Here is a 20,350-nt window from a genome sequence, read left to right on the forward strand (position 1 = left end):
ACAAAACTTTAAATTTATAATTTAAAAGTACGCTTCGGTGTGGGGGGGGGAAAGAAAAAAAAAAAAATTATATTTTTCCAAATGAATATTTTAAGATATGATACAAGATATCAAGCGTATATCTCGTATTTTTAAAGTGGCATTTTACCCCATAGATATGTAACATAAATTTCGATATTTTTGCGGTTATTAAGATTTAATTTTCATATTTTTTACGTGATTTTTTTCTCCCCCCATAAATTTATATATATATATATTTCTTCTCCGTCTTTACCATAAATATATGCAAATATTTGTGAAAATGGATGACTCCTTTCCTCATTTCCGAGATGTGCATCCTTAAAACAAGAAGTTTATCTATTTTCATAAGCGTATATCTTTTATGATGCAGATACATCTTGCGGGATATAGTTGAATGGCTGACATTGTAAAAGTAACCTCATACAAGGGGTACGATGTATATCTATAAATCAACTATACATTTTAAAAATATATATATTTTTTAAACTGGTTTATAAGTAAAAATATTTTTACAAACTGTAAACAAGTTTCAAATACCAAACGTTGATTGCATGATTTAAAAAAAAAAAAAAATGCCAAATATATTTCATAATATTTAAATTTTATAGTAAAACAGCGTTTAAATATTTATTTATTATTATTATTTTTTTTTTTTAAAGGTTAGATGTATAATTATGGAAACAATTCAAGGTTAATCAAGGTACTAAGAGTGGAGCCTTTAAACCGTTATATCTCGTATGTCTTCTCTTTCTAGGAAAAATTGACATTGGCAACGAGATCCGTGGTAAAATAATGCTTCGTTCCATATAAAAGATTATTATATTACCTTTCATTAATTAATTTATTATCTTACGTAAGCCGTCCGATAGTCACGTTTTTCTTAAATTAAACTTTATGGCCCGCTGCTATTTTAATTTAAAATGCTTTTTTTAAGTGACTTGCAATTGATTTTAAAAATTCCAAATATGTTATTTGGTTTTAATAGGTGTTTTATTATTAAAAGTTATCTGTAATTATCGTTATGAGTTTATTTAACTTTTACATTCTGATAAAACTTTATCTGATAATTCACACCGAAATTAGAAATAAATTCAATACAGCATTTTTATGTAATTATGAAAATCCCTAAACAAAAATGGATTCTGAGGGAAAATTTTTATTAAAAAAAAAAATATATATATATATATATATAGGCATATATATACATTCTAAGTAACGTTTCAGGCAATTATAAAGTTATCTTTAACGTATAGATAAATTTAAGGTTATGCCTATAGAATTCAATAGAATATTTAATTCTATTAACTCTCTTATATAAATTCGTATCCATTTATAGTATCTATAAGAGTTGTGTATGGTGGTATGTATAGTCTACGGACATATATAACACCATACACGACTCCACGTATATAGGCTACTTGAGTTTGTACTATATACACGAATATATGTACGGACCCACAAAACATACAAATTATACATATAGACACCTAAACATACACATATACAGTAAAACCTGTTTAAAACGGAAACCTGCCAAACGAGAAAAGTACTTCTATGCGGTGTTATTCCAGTTAAATTTTACACAGATGTGTTCTAAATGATTTAAAATATAAATAGGAACAAAGCCCACTCTTGTGTTACGTATAACAATAAAATATTTTTCGTATTTCTTTAGTGAAGCTCACGAAATTTATCTCGACGAAATATTTAATTAGATGATGAAATTCTCAAAAAATCAGGTTTTCAAAAATATTGTAAAATCAGAAAAAAAAGGGAACACTTTAATTACGAATAAAAGCATTCTTACGAAAGTTAATAAATTTAATAAAGAAAAACTATTTACAAACATTAATAATAATTATTTAACTGTCGTGAATATAAAACTGCTCAAATTATTATGAAAGAGGCATGTTATACTTATGAATAGAATGCGACCTTGAACGGAGGTGAAGTAAAATAAAAGCGAATGAGATGTAACAAAAGATAACAGTCGAATAATGTTTAAAGAAAAAAAAAATTCAGCGGTTTTAAGGGAGTAAAATACCGATAGGAAAGTCCTCCATAATTTCAAACATAGCAATTGAGCAATCAGAAAAATCCAGAAACAATAAATAATTAATATAGATATGTGTGTGTGTGTGCAGCATACTCGCTGTTATCTCGAAAAGTCGACGCAATATACCTGTTAAATTCGTGACTTACAATGACCCAACTGCTTTATCCACCTTGCTCTCTTTCGAGATGAACACGATCGTTTACTGTATCGACTGCATAAAAGTAGGTCTAAGCAGTCATTTTCATTAATTTTCACTTCAAGGTGTTAAAAAAAAAACTTCTGTATTTCGCCAACCGCATACACGTGATTATCGGTAGTTTTCTACGTAAATTTCACAATAAATTCGTCGTTAATTTCCCTCGTTTTTCACTACTTCTACGCTCTGAAAATCGAGCACGTGTTTCGAGATAAGAGATTCTCATCTGGAGGGAGATTTCGTCCTCAATTTTTCCTCTATTCGTTATAGGTATGTAGGTGTTAGATAGGTCGGAATAAAATCGAAATTCGTTCCAAATCATCCCCAACTCGACAATCATTCACCGTTTTGATCTTATATCTATCAAGTAGAGACAGAGTAGAATATTATTATTCAGGTTCGGTTCTCTGTCATTCTGTGTATGTGCGTGTTACCATAGCAACGACCTAGTTGCTTCAATTTAACCTTTTTCGGATGTGTTGGGCTGAAAACAAATGAAATGATCGACCTTGGTCCTGCATTGATTCTGTCTACGTTGTTGTCAACTTTTTTTATATATTTTTTTTATTTTATTTTTTCTAACAAGAAAAGGAATAATAATAATAATAAAAAGGAAAATACTTTCGCTTTAACTTGTTTAAAATCCTTTCAGATCAGTTTAATGCGTGAGAATATCTAACTTTCGAGGTGTGTGGGAGCATTTCTTACCCTCAATTTTTTCTATCAATTTATCATTTTATGGATTTATTCTATTTTACCATAAGTTAACATTTAAACATAGAGAATAAAAACGAATTTTCTAATGCAGAACTATACAGTAAAACCTGTCCAAAACGGAAAAAAAGAATATTAACTATCGCGGAGTCCGGTTTACACAGGTTTTACTGTACAGTACATATATATATAGGCTATATAGGTCTATATATTTTTAAAAACACAATTTTTACAACTAAAAATATAGTTTTTATTGAAGAATTTTATGTATAAAATAAAAATTGCTGACTCTGAGATGTGATAGAAGTTACTATATGTTAAATAAAACATCGGATTTATCTCTCTCTCTTATCTTTGATGATAATAATCGCCTCCCATAACATTTCTAATGCCTAAAAATAATTTCTCGTCTCCAAATTTAGGAATTTTTTCATAATTAATTATTACTAGCAATGAAAAATAAAATAAAATAATAATAAATTCCTAAATTTTTTTTTCATTGCTATTTATAGAAATTAATTCTTAATACGAACAATTTTGTGTTAAAATAGGAAAAAAAAAATAAATTTAAATACAATATTCAATGGTTTATTCTTATAATCTTCTTTTAAATAGCCTTATTATAATTTATAAACTAATAAATAAACTATTATATATTTTTAGAATCAATTTTTAGAAAAAATCTGCTAAGATTTACCACATTAGATTTAAATTTAGAACAATCTAACGTAAGTATTATCGTATATAGTAAAACCTATCCAAGACGGGAACCTGTATAAACGGAAAAATTGTCGGTACCGCGCGATTCCGCTTTACACAGGTTTCATTGTATTATCATACTGTTTAAGCCAAAGATATTAAAGAAATTAAAGAAAATTTATTTACGATAAAACCTGTGTAAATCGGATTCACACGGTACCTAATACTTATAACAGGTTATTTTTTAATATGGAAAATCTCTCCGTTTTTTCTTCCCACTTATGCAGGTTTCCGTTTTATTGGGGTGCCGTTTTAAACAGGATTTACTGTATTTAATTTTAAAAATAATATAGTAAAACCTGTTTAAAACGGAAACCTGCCAAACCAGAAAAAAATATTCTCTATCGTATGTGTCCGCATTACACAGATTCTATTGTAAATAAATATATTTATTTTTATAATATTCCCCTATTATTTATACGTTATAAAACGCAAATTTTAACATTATGGCCTATATTTCAGTTAAATAAACATGTTTTTAATTATATTCTGATAAATAAGCGTGTGAATTATCTACGTAAATTGAAATTACGATAAAATAAAGAAGAGAAGTTTTACAATATTTATAAATTAGAATTTTTCCTCCTTTTATTAACCTATTTAAAAGATTTAATTTTAACTTATTTTGCTTATTCCAGTTAATACTTAATGTATTTTAACATATTGGAAACCGAGATTATTTTACTATTATTTTTAATTAGGCTACAATTTTCAAATCGTCCGTCTGTCCGTCCGTCCTTCCTTAATCTCGGGAACAGAGTTACATAGACGAAAATCGAGAACAGATATAGAAAGCTTATGGATCAAAAGTTCCGATTAACTGTATAGGAACTTCCGGTTTAGACAGGAAATCATGTGATTAAAAATTGCAGCCCGGTGATCATGTCTCAATTAGCAATTGCTCCTTTTATTATATTTATATTATTTTATGCAATATTTTTTATTAATAAATATTAAATTTCGCCAACCGCATACACGTGATTATCGGTAGTTTTCTACGTAAATTTCACAATAAATTCGTCGTTAATTTCCCTCGTTTTTCACTACTTCTACGCTCTGAAAATCGAGCACGTGTTTCGAGATAAGAGATTCTCATCTGGAGGGAGATTTCGTCCTCAATTTTTCCTCTATTCGTTATAGGTATGTAGGTGTTAGATAGGTCGGAATAAAATCGAAATTCGTTCCAAATCATCCCCAACTNAAACCCCATAAAAGTAATAGAAATGGTTAAAAATATTATTTTCTTCGTTGTTAAATTTTTATAATTATGTTTTAATATATTTGTAAACCTAATATTTAAATTTAATATGTTATAAAAAAATTTTAAATAAAAACAAAAACGTTTAGCATCAGTCCTGGCTAATTTTTTATTTATTATTATTCGAATCTTTCATTATACTTCTTTCAAAGGTTTCTATGTCTTATTACTAAAAATATCTTTTTAATATAATATTTTTTATCGACATATATAATAAAAGTTATATAAAAGTATGTTTTATATAATAAATTTAATAACGATATGTTACAAATAATTGTTCTGTTTCTGAAAAAACGATTACAAGAAAAAACAAATATAATCGATTCTTCTAATCAATACACTTACTAAAGTTAAGGTATCATGTTCGAACAACATGTTCTTATTGATTGAAACAAGCCATAGAGTTATAAAAAAAAAACTTGTCGAGTGATAATCAATCAAATATCATAATATCATGTACAACGTAATTATTAAACGTAACTTATAGTAAAACCTGTTTAAAACGGAACAACCACAGTACCGGTTAGACATTTTCGTTTTGATAAATTTTCGTCTTAAAGAGTTTTATTATATTTTAATTAATATAGAAAATAAATTTATTTGTTTTTGGGGGGATTGGTTTTCTATATTATTAAATTAGTTGCCTGTGTCAGGCGTTACTCGTGTTTTTTAGGAGTTGGGGGGATTGGTGAGGTTGGTAGAAGAGGGGCAAAAACAACGATTTTAGTAATTAAAATGTCCATTTATTGACTAGAGTATTTACAATAATGGAACTTCAAAACACAAAAAATTGCTCGGGCTTAAAAGGGATGGAATTTAGGGGTGGTTGGGGGCTAACTATTAAGCATGTGTTAAATTTTTAATTTTAAAATTGTATGTATATACATTTTAGACACGTTTATCTATTGTTTCGGTGTAGGTCATAATATTTGGCTAATATACCTAACTGAAGAGGGCCGAAACGACCGAAAAGCATTCTAGAATGGTCAAAAAATGTAGAGGTTTGTTGTTACTTTCTAATTAGTAGAATAATAAAGGAGATACAAATAAGTGATTAGCCCTGAAATAAATAGAGAAATAGTAAATAGTAAAATAATAATTAATTGAATAAAATTATATATTAGTTTCATTGAATAGTTACAGACTATACTATAAATAGCTTAATAATTAACTATTAAACTTCGCAAGATAGAAAATTATATCGTTTCGACTCTGTTACACCATCCAATTACGAATAGATGAATACTAAATCGGATTAATTTCTTTTCTTTATTAATTCCGGATTATCGAAATGATGTTGCAATATATGTTTACCGTGTAATATAAATTGTATGTTCATTTCATTAATATAGTTTTATAATTTTCATTTTAATCGAATATTTAAACCAGTAATGATTCTTACATTTTTATATTCTATGAACAGCAATTATAATAAAAATTAATTTATGTATCTCTTAGTATAGAGTCTATTTTGTATAAAATCGCAGTAACGTTAATTTCGATCAACTATACATTAGATTTTAATGAATATAAATTGCTCCATTTGTTTATGGACCACTAAATACACTATTTTTTTAAATAAACATTGATCCAAACAATTTATAAGATTAACCACCTTTCTACTAGCAAGTTACAGTAGATTAGTGCCACTTGATTAATTCCTTTGCTTTATTAATTCCATATAACCTTGATGATTATTGAAATAATCATTTATTAAGANAAATTATATATTAGTTTCATTGAATAGTTACAGACTATACTATAAATAGCTTAATAATTAACTATTAAACTTCGCAAGATAGAAAATTATATCGTTTCAACTCTGTTACACCATCCAATTACGAATAGATGAATACTAAATCGGATTAATTTCTTTTCTTTATTAATTCCGGATTATCGAAATGATGTTGCAATATATGTTTACCGTGTAATATAAATTGTATGTTCATTTCATTAATATAGTTTTATAATTTTCATTTTAATCGAATATTTAAACCAGTAATGATTCTTACATTTTTATATTCTATGAACAGCAATTATAATAAAAATTAATTTATGTATCTCTTAGTGTATAGTTTATTTTGTATAAAATCGCAGTAACGTTAATTTCGATCAACTATACATTAGATTTTAATGAATATAAATTGCTCCATTTGTTTATGGACCACTAAATACACTATTTTTTTAAATAAACATTGATCCAAACAATTTATAAGATTAACCACCTTTCTACTAGCAAGTTACAGTAGATTAGTGCCACTTGATTAATTCCTTTGCTTTATTAATTCCATATAACCTTGATGATTATTGAAATAATCATTTATTAAGAAGGAAAAAAGAAACATAAAATCATCTATTTGTCAAATTTAAATATTTATTCATTTAAAATCTAACATTTATTTATATCTATCTATAAAAGTCAAAATATGTATGTATTAGGTAAAGGATTATCCGCACAAAATTTGTCACTAATATTCTGTCGACAGTCTACCAACAACTATTATATATATTATACCTATATTCACAAATACTTCCAGTACATAATATATTACCGAATTTACACGTGTAACTTTGATTACTGTATTACCAATCTTAACCAATACTACCACACATTAATTAATAATAAGTGGGCTAGAAGCTGGTCAATAATTATAATTTTCTCACTAATAGTAATATAAAAAAAAAAAAACACAAGAAACATAACTCAGTTTCATCTCGATAATCCGAAATTAATTTAATTTGAGGTCAATCTACTCGGAATATGTCAGTAAAAACAATATCTTTCCTTTATTTATTTATTTTTTCTATAAAATTCCCAATTGTTTAAAAATAAATTGCTTGTATCTAATAGTAATTCTATTTACCATCTTTAATTCTCTGTAGACTATATATCATATTGACTTACGAAGGTCATCAACGTGTCCACAAACATCAAAAAACCCGGTCTTAAAATCTATATTTCGATATATAGAAACCAACGAGTATGTCGAGCTGCTATTAAGTAAATAAATACAATTATTTTTAATTATTCATTGTATCGTGCGATCATTATATTTTTATTCTGTTTACTTTTTTCAATTTGATTCCGTTTTGGGCTCTCGAGATTGGTGGTCCCAGCGGTGACGTATTCAAGATATTAATCTTATGGGATTCGAGTTGAACGGTTTAAAATATTTTTAATGTTAATTCAATAAAATTCTCACATTATTTAATCGTTAATTCATAAATAGAAGACACGTAAAATTATTTAAAAAAATGTTTGGACGATTTTCTTGTGCTTCTCCCTCTTTCTTTAGGGAATAACAGAGTTCCATGGCCCCCCTCTTTGGGTCCCAGTGAAGCATCCAACGCATACCACATTTGCACGACTCTGGTTACAATCAAGGGAATTAAATGCTCTATAGATTTAACATGTTATTTATAGTTTAAATATAATTATATACAGATAACTACTGTTTTAAACGTATCGTATAAAAATTATTATGAATTCTAAAATTGAAAGTTGTTAAGGATATTGTACGACACAAAATACTATATTAAAAATACTAATAACTATTATTTATGGAAAATCAAGTGCAACACAAGTGAAATTGTTATTTGTACAAAATAAGCAATCTCTCATAACAGTAATCAAATATCTAATTGTAATAATTTATTTGTATTTTATGGAAATGTATCTTTTTATTTATATAATGCAAGTTACACTGTGCATTTAAAGTATTTTAGAACAAGAGTTCCGAATCAACCCCCTTTAAGAAGAATTTTTTCCAACCACCCCTTCAATATTATATACTATACATTATGCAATATTATTAAAAGACATCTTCTTACATTTATTTAAGAGCAAAAACTAAAATATTTGCAAAGCTTATAAAATATACCTCAATATACCGACTCCATTGGGGTAAAAACCCCGTTTTAGAATCTTGCAGTACGGTATAACAGGTATAATCACTTTAATATAATAACATTTATACTTATCTACATTACAGCTTATGGATAAATTTAGTAAATGGAATCTTAGTTTACACTATACAATGAATAAATAGTTAAACCGCGCCTATAAATATTACTATAATCTTTTATTATATCAGACTATAGGCGCAAAAATTAATAATAATAAATTAATTTTTTATTAAGCGTAAATTTTTAAGCAAAAATTGTAATTATTATAATTCGATTTCCTATTAACGTAGAGAATAATAAACTGATAGCAATATTAAAGTAAGCTATCGATCATACGAATCAGGAAAAGATGAATGATATCACAGGCCACAGTTTGTGCATTCTGTTCGAGCAATTCTCGTTATGAGAGACTTCTTGACGAACCACGCCCTCTCCTACAATCGAAATGGTGACCTTTCGAAAGTTGACAGCTAACCTAACGATACACATCACATCTCAACCAGTTATTATATTAATTTATGGATAAACCCGCTTTAGTAATACACTTTTATTATATTAAAAACAAAAATAAAAAAAGAAAAGGATCTTCGCTATTATCTTTCGCGCATTTTTTTTTTTTTTTATTTTATTTTAATACTTTAGAAAGGGAGTTATGATCTATTTATTCGTCTATTATTATAACGGCTATTTTAAATTTTTTTTTTTTTTTTTTATTTCTTTGACTTAATATAATTCGGTTTAGAAAATGTGGCAGACAACTGCCGAGTTATAATCTTCTTTTCATAAGTAACTCTTTGATAAAAAACAAGCAAACAAACGAGCGAAGCAGGACGCAACACACACACACACACACAATGTTTCCACTTTGCAATTCGGTTAGATACCAACAACTTACCGATTTTACGATGAAGTAAATACGCTGCTAACATCGAAGAAAATATTACTAAGTAATTACTAAATCGTTTTATGGTAACGTTTCTATACAGCGGCGGTTCTTTTGTATTTCTGAAAGCTCTCCTCGGGTTACTGAAAATCTGGACGTTTCATGACGCGTTATCACGTGATTATCGTGACATTTTTCCATTTCTTTTTGACACAGATGCTTTCGATACTTCTCTAACTTCGTATTAAAAAAAACAAGAGTATTTCATTAGAATAAATTAAAAGAAATATTGAAAATTTTATATATTCATTACGGCGTATATCCGTTGTCGAAATCTCGTTAATTATCTTACAAAAGAAAACAAGCAAATTAGTAAATTGCTTCAAAAGGAGAACGTTAACTCTTTCGTTACAAGTTCGTCACACTATAATATGTAACGGCGAAAATGTCGTCATAATAGAGCCATATTTCGAGTAGTTTTGTAACGTAACAAATGAAAAATATAATATGCGTGTAGTGCAATGTATCGTGAGTACTATTATAAGAAAAATTGTATAATTATAGTCTGTAACTTCGATATAATTATTAATAGACTATCAAATATAATAGAATTTAGTCTTTGATCGCATATAAACCTTTTAGGTTTTCTCTAAGTTAATTTATATACGGTCTATAACTTATAAAAATGTGTGACAAATAAAATATAATAGTAGGCCTGAAACATACAGTTTTATTATTAAGACTATTGTAGTTATTATTTATATAATAATAAATGGTATAAAAATGTTGTTCCTTTATAATATACCCTATAACATACCATATAAGCCTTTTATATTCGTAATTTTTATTCCAAAATGGCTGTAACCGTCCGTTTTATCCTAGGTAATATGGGTGAGATAATCGGGGTTTTACTGTATATTCTAATTTGCAGGCTTGATCTTTTAATTGTTCCAACTATAGCTTTATTTATAATTGGGGCAGTGCAAAGTAACTAGGAATCCCAGGTGCCTAAATTAAGGGGTCGATAAATAAATACAATTATTTTTAATTATTCATTGTATCGTGCGATCATTATATTTTTATTCTGTTTACTTTTTTCAATTTGATTCCGTTTTGGGCTCTCGAGATTGGTGGTCCCAGCGGTGACGTATTCAAGATATTAATCTTATGGGATTCGAGTTGAACGGTTTAAAATATTTTTAATGTTAATTCAATAAAATTCTCACATTATTTAATCGTTAATTCATAAATAGAAGACACGTAAAATTATTTAAAAAAATGTTTGGACGATTTTCTTGTGCTTCTCCCTCTTTCTTTAGGGAATAACAGAGTTCCATGGCCCCCTCCTTGGNTTTTTTTATGTTTACGTTATAAACGAAAATAGAAACAACTCGATCGCTACTTTCCCCGTAAACGAAATTAGAGTTTTATGTTTTAAAACTAATTTTTTTTCAAATATTATTTTTGGTCAAAAGGTATAAATCCAGACAACGACCGCGTGTCGATCGAATTACTATAGAAGCAATATGGCGACGATTGTGTTTGTATTCCACACTGGCGTTCTTGTTCTCGACCACGAATAAACAAACTGTCCCTCTACATCCCACTTCAATTGTAACATAATAACACCATTGATACGTTCCAAGGATTTGGTTCCGTGAAAACGTCGCATATACTCCTATATATATATATTTTTTTTTCTTCACCCTTCTCTCATACACTGCGATTGCATAAAGAAACAACGTTTATAATCGTCTAATATTGTCTTTATAATCGAATTTAATTTATTATTATTATTTTATTCGAATTTATCTCTCTTTAGGGTTATTGAAAAATTAAATATTATCGATAACTCTTAGTGATAAAGACGGTAAAAGTATATCTGCTTCGCTCGATAAAAATCTTTGATATGGAGAAAAACTTTAATCTAAATCTTATCTGGAACTGATTATAAATTATGCAAAAGCTAATTAAGATTTACGAAATATTCCGATAATGTTACAATAACATAAAACATGCTTATTCTATCCGTCACGAATTTATTAATAAAACAAAATACGTGTGATTAATTGGTTCAAAAAAAAAAAATTCCTTTAAATTTAAAAGAATTGGTAAACTTTCGGAGTTTTTAGACGGTAAAATAAACATTTTAAGGGCCAATAAGTGACGTATGTTACCATTGAGCGCGATAAATATTAATTTGAGAACGAAAATATGGTAAATAATATTTTAAAAATTCATGAGAAATGATTTACAATGGGTCATAAAAATTTGATATATAATACTTTAAGGAATTAAAATTCTTTTGGAAAATGTTATATGTGGTCTTATAAATATGTTAAATAATTCTTTGAGTTGTTTAAAATTTGGGAAAGCTTATTCGAAATCTTAAATTTTACTTTGAACAGAGTTAAAAATGTGATAAACTAGAAATATTATTCTAAGAAATTCGGGTTAAGATATGCAATCATTTGATATATCAAGTAATATTTTAACACTTTAAGGACACAATTAACATAAATTTTGGCATCTTTTATGTTTCTGAATACAAATTTAAAGGTAAATATATATAAAAGTACAGTAATCATAAAACTTTTAACAATATTTATAATAAATTAAACGATTAAATATAAAAATTTATCCCTTTTGACAATAGGCGACAGTGACAAGTCCGACCAGACGGTCGACTCTAATTGGTCGACCTTGTTCTCTCCACTCTTGTCATCCGATACATTACGCTCTCCAATTTATCACCTCCAAATAAAAACTATATACCCGGATTTTATATTATATTATACATACATAAATATATATATATATTCTTAATGGTTTGCATAGGAGTAACCAAATGATATAAACAAGGTAAAATATAACTTTATTCCAGGTTTATTAATAACTGGTTTCTGACGTCATAACTCTGTGGTAATAATGGTGTCATTGGAAATATTGGCTACCATCCAATGAATTGCTTGGCAGAATCGGCGTTTATACAAATATATGCAACAGATATCCCTACGAGAATTACAGATTTAAACACAAGTATAGATTTAATAAGGTCCTTCTAGTGTATTTTTACCTGGTTTTTTTATGTTTACGTTATAAACGAAAATAGAAACAACTCGATCGCTACTTTCCCCGTAAACGAAATTAGAGTTTTATGTTTTAAAACTAATTTTTTTTCAAATATTATTTTTGGTCAAAAGGTATAAATCCAGACAACGACCGCGTGTCGATCGAATTACTATAGAAGCAATATGGCGACGATTGTGTTTGTATTCCACACTGGCGTTCTTGTTCTCGACCACGAATAAACAAACTGTCCCTCTACATCCCACTTCAATTGTAACATAATAACACCATTGATACGTTCCAAGGATTTGGTTCCGTGAAAACGTCGCATATACTCCTATATATATATATTTTTTTTTCTTCACCCTTCTCTCATACACTGCGATTGCATAAAGAAACAACGTTTATAATCGTCTAATATTGTCTTTATAATCGAATTTAATTTATTATTATTATTTTTTTTTTTTTTTAAAGGTTAGATGTATAATTATGGAAACAATTCAAGGTTAATCAAGGTACTAAGAGTGGAGCCTTTAAACCGTTATATCTCGTATGTCTTCTCTTTCTAGGAAAAATTGACATTGGCAACGAGATCCGTGGTAAAATAATGCTTCGTTCCATATAAAAGATTATTATATTACCTTTCATTAATTAATTTATTATCTTACGTAAGCCGTCCGATAGTCACGTTTTTCTTAAATTAAACTTTATGGCCCGCTGCTATTTTAATTTAAAATGCTTTTTTTAAGTGACTTGCAATTGATTTTAAAAATTCCAAATATGTTATTTGGTTTTAATAGGTGTTTTATTATTAAAAGTTATCTGTAATTATCGTTATGAGTTTATTTAACTTTTACATTCTGATAAAACTTTATCTGATAATTCACACCGAAATTAGAAATAAATTCAATACAGCATTTTTATGTAATTATGAAAATCCCTAAACAAAAATGGATTCTGAGGGAAAATTTTTATTAAAAAAAAAAATATATATATATATATATATAGGCCTATATATACATTCTAAGTAACGTTTCAGGCAATTATAAAGTTATCTTTAACGTATAGATAAATTTAAGGTTATGCCTATAGAATTCAATAGAATATTTAATTCTATTAACTCTCTTATATAAATTCGTATCCATTTATAGTATCTATAAGAGTTGTGTATGGTGGTATGTATAGTCTACGGACATATATAACACCATACACGACTCCACGTATATAGGCTACTTGAGTTTGTACTATATACACGAATATATGTACGGACCCACAAAACATACAAATTATACATATAGACACCTAAACATACACATATACAGTAAAACCTGTTTAAAACGGAAACCTGCCAAACGAGAACAGTACTTCTATGCGGTGTTATTCCAGTTAAATTTTACACAGATGTGTTCTAAATGATTTAAAATATAAATAGGAACAAAGCCCACTCTTGTGTTACGTATAACAATAAAATATTTTTCGTATTTCTTTAGTGAAGCTCACGAAATTTATCTCGACGAAATATTTAATTAGATGATGAAATTCTCAAAAAATCAGGTTTTCAAAAATATTGTAAAATCAGAAAAAAAAGGGAACACTTTAATTACGAATAAAAGCATTCTTACGAAAGTTAATAAATTTAATAAAGAAAAACTATTTACAAACATTAATAATAATTATTTAACTGTCGTGAATATAAAACTGCTCAAATTATTATGAAAGAGGCATGTTATACTTATGAATAGAATGCGACCTTGAACGGAGGTGAAGTAAAATAAAAGCGAATGAGATGTAACAAAAGATAACAGTCGAATAATGTTTAAAGAAAAAAAAAATTCAGCGGTTTTAAGGGAGTAAAATACCGATAGGAAAGTCCTCCATAATTTCAAACATAGCAATTGAGCAATCAGAAAAATCCAGAAACAATAAATAATTAATATAGATATGTGTGTGTGTGTGCAGCATACTCGCTGTTATCTCGAAAAGTCGACGCAATATACCTGTTAAATTCGTGACTTACAATGACCCAACTGCTTTATCCACCTTGCTCTCTTTCGAGATGAACACGATCGTTTANTAACTCGGTATAAATGGAGTATAGATTTACTTTTTCTTAAGACAATATAAAATTACAACAGAGATAAATTTCAATTGAAATTAAAAATGAAAGGCAACTTTCCACCCACTCCGAATATTTTCAATTTAAGAAAAAAAGAATTTATACAAATATAAATTGCATTGCAATGGTAGATCGAATAAAAAGTATGAACGTGGCACATATAATTGGAAACCTCATACATATATTGGAAAAGTGAAATGGCGACCTTGTTAGGTCAAGGTATAATCGAGAGACACTTCGTTCGTTATGGTCCAATTGACTGGAAATACGAGAAACTTAACGACGAAAGCTTTTTCTTTGATCCAGAACTGTAGAAAGATCATTTTTACTTTGATTTAGTCATTTTAATAATAACGAACTTAGAACCGCATAATTAAACGATTTTAAAATTACAAACAAGCTATTGTTGCTTCTAACACCTAATTATACTTATCGCTCTGTGTTATGGTGTAAGGACACACGAGGAAAAAGAAAAAAAGAATCGAGAAAGAGGAAAAAAATGTATATTTTTCTGTTGTATAAGTTTTAATTACAGTCACACGAACTCAAATATTGTTACAGGACATAATTACTGTAACAATGGGATTATTTGCAAGTTTAACAAACAATAGAAAACATTATACGATTATATTACAACAATTCCTTCATTAATTTTTACCTTAAATCAATTTGAAATAAAAAATAATAAAATAAATATAATAATCATAATAAAAGCTCTGTGTAACTTATAAATTTCTAAATTATAAATATATAAGTTACTAATTCATAACCGAAAATAGCACGAGTACGTTTAAATAATATCGAGTTGTATTGTAAAGAATGACAACTTTGATGTTAATTAAAAGTGTCGCCGGAATTGGAGACATTTCAGACGTCACGTCATTCGATTTTATACAAGGAAATTATTACCAAATAAAACAGTATAAATTTTTACTGATGTTTCATAAATTTCTTAATATATTTTTGAGGAAAATGCTAATTAAAAGTTTATTTCTAATACGAAATGTTTAAAAATATTTAAAAATTAATAAGCATCAACGAATGTCTGAAGTTTTTACAAATTTTTAAAAAATATTATTTTATTTTATTTATTTATTTAGTAAATTTAATTGTAAGCAATTATTACTTCATGTTTTTAGCTAATATGTCTGGAGTACTTCTGATTTTTATCGCTTCTTTTGTACCACATCTGACTATATCAAGAGGTAAGATATTTTAAAGATAAGATATCTTAAGTATACAATATTATAATTATGCTTAATTTTTAATTTTAGGACAAGCATGCTTCGGATTTGATACATTTGAGAAAATATTTTCAACTGGATTCAATCCACCAGGAGCGGTGGTTACAAAACTTGAACATGGAACTCCTGATGCTCCTACAAAGCATTGCTTACATTTATGTGGAGAGAAACGAGAATGTCTCTCTTTTACATTGGATTTGCAAAACAAAATATGCTATTCTCATAACGTGAATTCGTTGGGAAGTAAAGAATCTTTAACTACCGCTTCAAACAGCGTTTTCTTTGAACAAATCTGCTTCCAAAGAAAAGGTAATGGAAATTCAGCAAAGAATTTCTGTTAATTTCTTCATCTTTTCTGTATTTTAACTAATGATTATTTCAGATAGTACTGAACGTTGCAAAGAAAAGTTGTGGGCGTTTGAAGTAGAGAGGAATGCCTTCCTCGTAGGACACGTGGAAAAGGAATTAGACCATATCTTATCGCGTTATGAATGCGAAAAAAAGTGCTTCAACGAAGATATGTTTGCATGTCGATCTGCTGATTACGACGAAAGAAATAAAATTTGTAGGCTAAGCAAAGAAGACCGATGGACTCGTCCTGATGATTTCTTGCGAGATCAATCTGGAAGCCATCGATCTTATTTAGAAAACCAATGCATTTCAGCTGGTAAGTTTGATATTTTATACAATAAACTCATTAAATAAAATAAGTAAATGAAATGTAATGTATTAAAAAGCTAAAACTCTAAGAAATTCACTTCGCAATTATGGACTTTCTATGATCCAAAGTATAAGACATTATAATATTTCTTAATAATTGTTTGCTAGCGTAATTTTGTAAAAGCTATGTAGAAACTAATTCATAATTTTTTCTCTTATTTGCTACTTCTCAAAATTATTATAATTATTAACAATTTACTTAAAATATTTATTTAATGTTACTATTATTAGCTNATAAGCTAAATGAGTGTTAAATATTAAAGGAAATAAAATGATTTATTTATTGTTAAAAATTAATTTGAATTAGATTTGAGAGAGAGAGTTTTTTTTTAGTATTTCTTCCCATACACCCAGGCAATTAAAAATTCGTAAGAGGGTGATATAAAAAAACGAAGTAAAAGTTGTCTTTAAAACGTAAGCTTTGAAGTAAATTAATATCTTAATTTTATACAAATTGAAAAGACTAAAGATATAAACCCGTTTTGTTTCGTAACAAAGTTTTATATGCTAATTAATTTCTTAAACCACAGGCAATAATTTTAAAGTAATATTAAAAGAGTGATTATTTCTATCAAGATCGGTGTTTAGTTAAAATAGTTGATTGTTCGGCGAAACATAATTAATATATTCTATACTTTCTATATCATGATCTTCATTAACATTTAATCAAAAACAGAAAATGTCTGTATTTAATTTTAAATGTATAAACAGAAAATAAAATAAAATAAAATAGTACACGAAATCGAATTTAAATTATTTTTATCAATGAAATTCAAAGTTAATTTGCTGATATTTTTCCTTAGTAGAAATTTGAATAACTATTGTTACATAAGACGAGACTTTTTGAGCTAATTTACAAACTTTACTCATAAATTTTTAATGTGTCAGTTCACGACTTTTCCTTTATTTAAAGGTTAAAGAAGATTCAAACTTCAAACTTATCATTTAACTCGTAAGTCTGTTATGTCTAGAGGAAAGTTTCATAACCGATAACGAGGAAAATACGATTATTCATCGTCACATACATACAAACAAACAGACAAACAAAACAAAAGAAACATAACTTTTATATCAAATACTTTCTCTCTATCTTTTTGCTGCAGCAATGATATCTTTTATTCAATATGACATAATAAATGAATATAAAAGTGGTTTATTTAACCTTAATTAAAACCATCCCAATAACATTTTATAGATAATATAACTAATAAACATCAGATAAAGGAAATGTAGTTGCAACAATTGTTTGACCTTCTGCATGTGTCCAATAGAAGGAATAGAAGGTCTACAGCTATTGTCCATCGCGTGACTGTACTGATGCAAATGGTTCCGCCTCTGATGTTACGATATGGAAGATAAACTCGTTATATGATTTTTTAACATACCCAAACCCCTGTTTACATAACAGAATGTTGGAAACTGAGTAACTCGGTTATGCCACGAAATCACTACGGTCCACCTCTAAATAATCAGGTTAACAGGTGAGGAAAAACAGACAAACATCGGTATCGCTTACAGCAGATGTGATTATGAATATAATATACTGTATACATTTTTTTTTTCCTCTTTCTAACCCCTATTTCTTGCCCTCCATTCACCAAAACAGCAGATGTTAGCCTTAACCAGCAAACAAAGCCTTACCAGTGCCTAAGTCTTAATTGTTTGCGCCTTTTTTTTTTTTTATTGATATTTTTGATAATTATTACATCTTTAAGCATTTATATATATATATTGTAGATCGAGTTACGTAATGTAAAAATACTTTAAAAATCGTGGCACCCCTTCTATTATCGTAAAATCAATCAATAAGCATATAAAAAAGATTACAAAATCAATATCGTTCGAATAACCCAACAAATTTTTTTTTTTTTTTTTTTTAAATAAGGAAAAGAACAAGTAAAATAAATATTTTTAAACGAAAAGGAATTGTTTAGGAAATTTATTTCGGTTTTCTTTTTTTACTTTTATCATATTCTCGAATGTATGCGATAAAATAGTTGTTAAATGCGAGAAAACAAAATTTTATCGCTGTTTCTTGTTTATGTAACCGAAGAAAATTCTTCGATTGATAAAAAAAAAAAAGAAAAATAAATGTTTGTGTCATTTAATTTCAGTTATAAACAACTAAAACTTAAATTTTCCAATGAGTTTTAAAAGCAAAAAATAAAATAATAATAATAATAACAATACATTAAAGTGTAAAGTTTATAACCATTCGTAGATAGAAAGTAAAAAAAAAACAAATTTCGATAACAGAATTACTGAATTAACTACATTAATAATATTTATGTTCTAAATATACAACATCACATAATACCCAAGTGTAAAAATATAAACATACATCCACCCAAAAAAACAAAAAATACACTCAGAAAAAATGACATTAATAAAAAATAATATAGTATATTATTCCATTAAAATACTGTAAACTTAATATTCTGATATATTTTATTTGATAATAAACATAATATTTATTATTATTATTATTATTAATTAATATATTTGTATAAGTGTTATATAAACATCATTTCGAATAACTTATCATTTGTGACATTATTATGTTTGAAAGGATATTATTAACAGAAATAACACGTATAAATGATTATAACTAACAAAAGAACATAGTTAAATGATTATAATTCCAATATATATATATATAAAAAAACGTTGTAAGTATATTATTATCAGAAAAAATGCCTTTAAAATATATTATTATAGCGAATATAAACAAAATCTAGTGTTTTGTAAACAATCCATAAAGAAGCGTGTTTAAATAAATAATATTCTATAAATCTTTAAAGAAATCAAATATTCAAATAAATATAAACAATTTATTAGAATAAACTCTGTAATTAATTATCATTAAACTGTTTAAAACTCTTGTATACTGTATAAGATTATTTCTCTTCATCTTCCTCAATATTTTACATTTATGTAGTTCGTGAGCTCGTATTTACACGTAAGTAGAAGAGAAAGGAAAGTCACACGCTTTCTAGAGGAAACTGAGTACGACACGGAGAAGAAATAAAGGAAAAACTTTCGGATAATCATAATAATAGAGGAAAAGGTAAGCGCACATACAAACATACAAACACACACACACACACACTATCTCTCTCGATTCGTGTTATATAGGCTATTGTGTTTAATCACATAAATTATATAAAAGCGTATAAATCATACCAGAAAGAGATATTATTCCACTTGCGTTAGAATTATTTTATTTTTGATGATTAAAACATGTTGTTGCATAATTAGATGTAGTTTTTTTTTTTCTTTTTTAATCTATGTCCAAGTCATCTCAATGACTGATATTTAGTAATATCAGTTAGTGAGATATCATTAAATTTATAGATATCTATGTAATTCTTGTATTGTTTTTGATTTCCTTGTGAAAATGGATACTCG

General features: G+C 27.3%; 1 protein-coding gene across 1 annotated transcript; it reads left to right on the top strand.

The window, feature by feature from the left end:
* Nucleotides 1–16,122: 16,122 nt before the first annotated feature.
* Nucleotides 16,123–17,036, top strand: LOC111621437. Its single transcript, XM_023363581.1, has 4 exons — nucleotides 16,123–16,183; nucleotides 16,253–16,531; nucleotides 16,605–16,889; nucleotides 16,960–17,036. The coding sequence occupies exons 1-4, from the start codon at nucleotides 16,123–16,125 to the stop codon at nucleotides 17,034–17,036; spliced, it is 702 nt and encodes a 233-aa protein (XP_023219349.1).
* The last annotated feature ends 3,314 nt before the right edge of the window (nucleotides 17,037–20,350 follow it).

Source organism: Centruroides sculpturatus, unplaced genomic scaffold (genome assembly GCF_000671375.1).
Source record: "Centruroides sculpturatus isolate CEXI.00-Female unplaced genomic scaffold, Cexi_2.0 scaffold227, whole genome shotgun sequence".
Taxonomy (NCBI): domain Eukaryota; kingdom Metazoa; phylum Arthropoda; class Arachnida; order Scorpiones; family Buthidae; genus Centruroides; species Centruroides sculpturatus.

Coding starts and splice junctions, on each gene's coding strand:
- LOC111621437 (XM_023363581.1), top strand. CDS start 16,123: ATGTCTGGAGTACTTCTGATTTTTATCGCTTCTTTTGTACCACATCTG. Junction 16,532..16,604: donor AATCTGCTTCCAAAGAAAAG/GTAATGGAAATT, acceptor TGATTATTTCAG/ATAGTACTGAACGTTGCAAA. Junction 16,890..16,959: donor AAACCAATGCATTTCAGCTG/GTAAGTTTGATA, acceptor TGTATTAAAAAG/CTAAAACTCTAAGAAATTCA.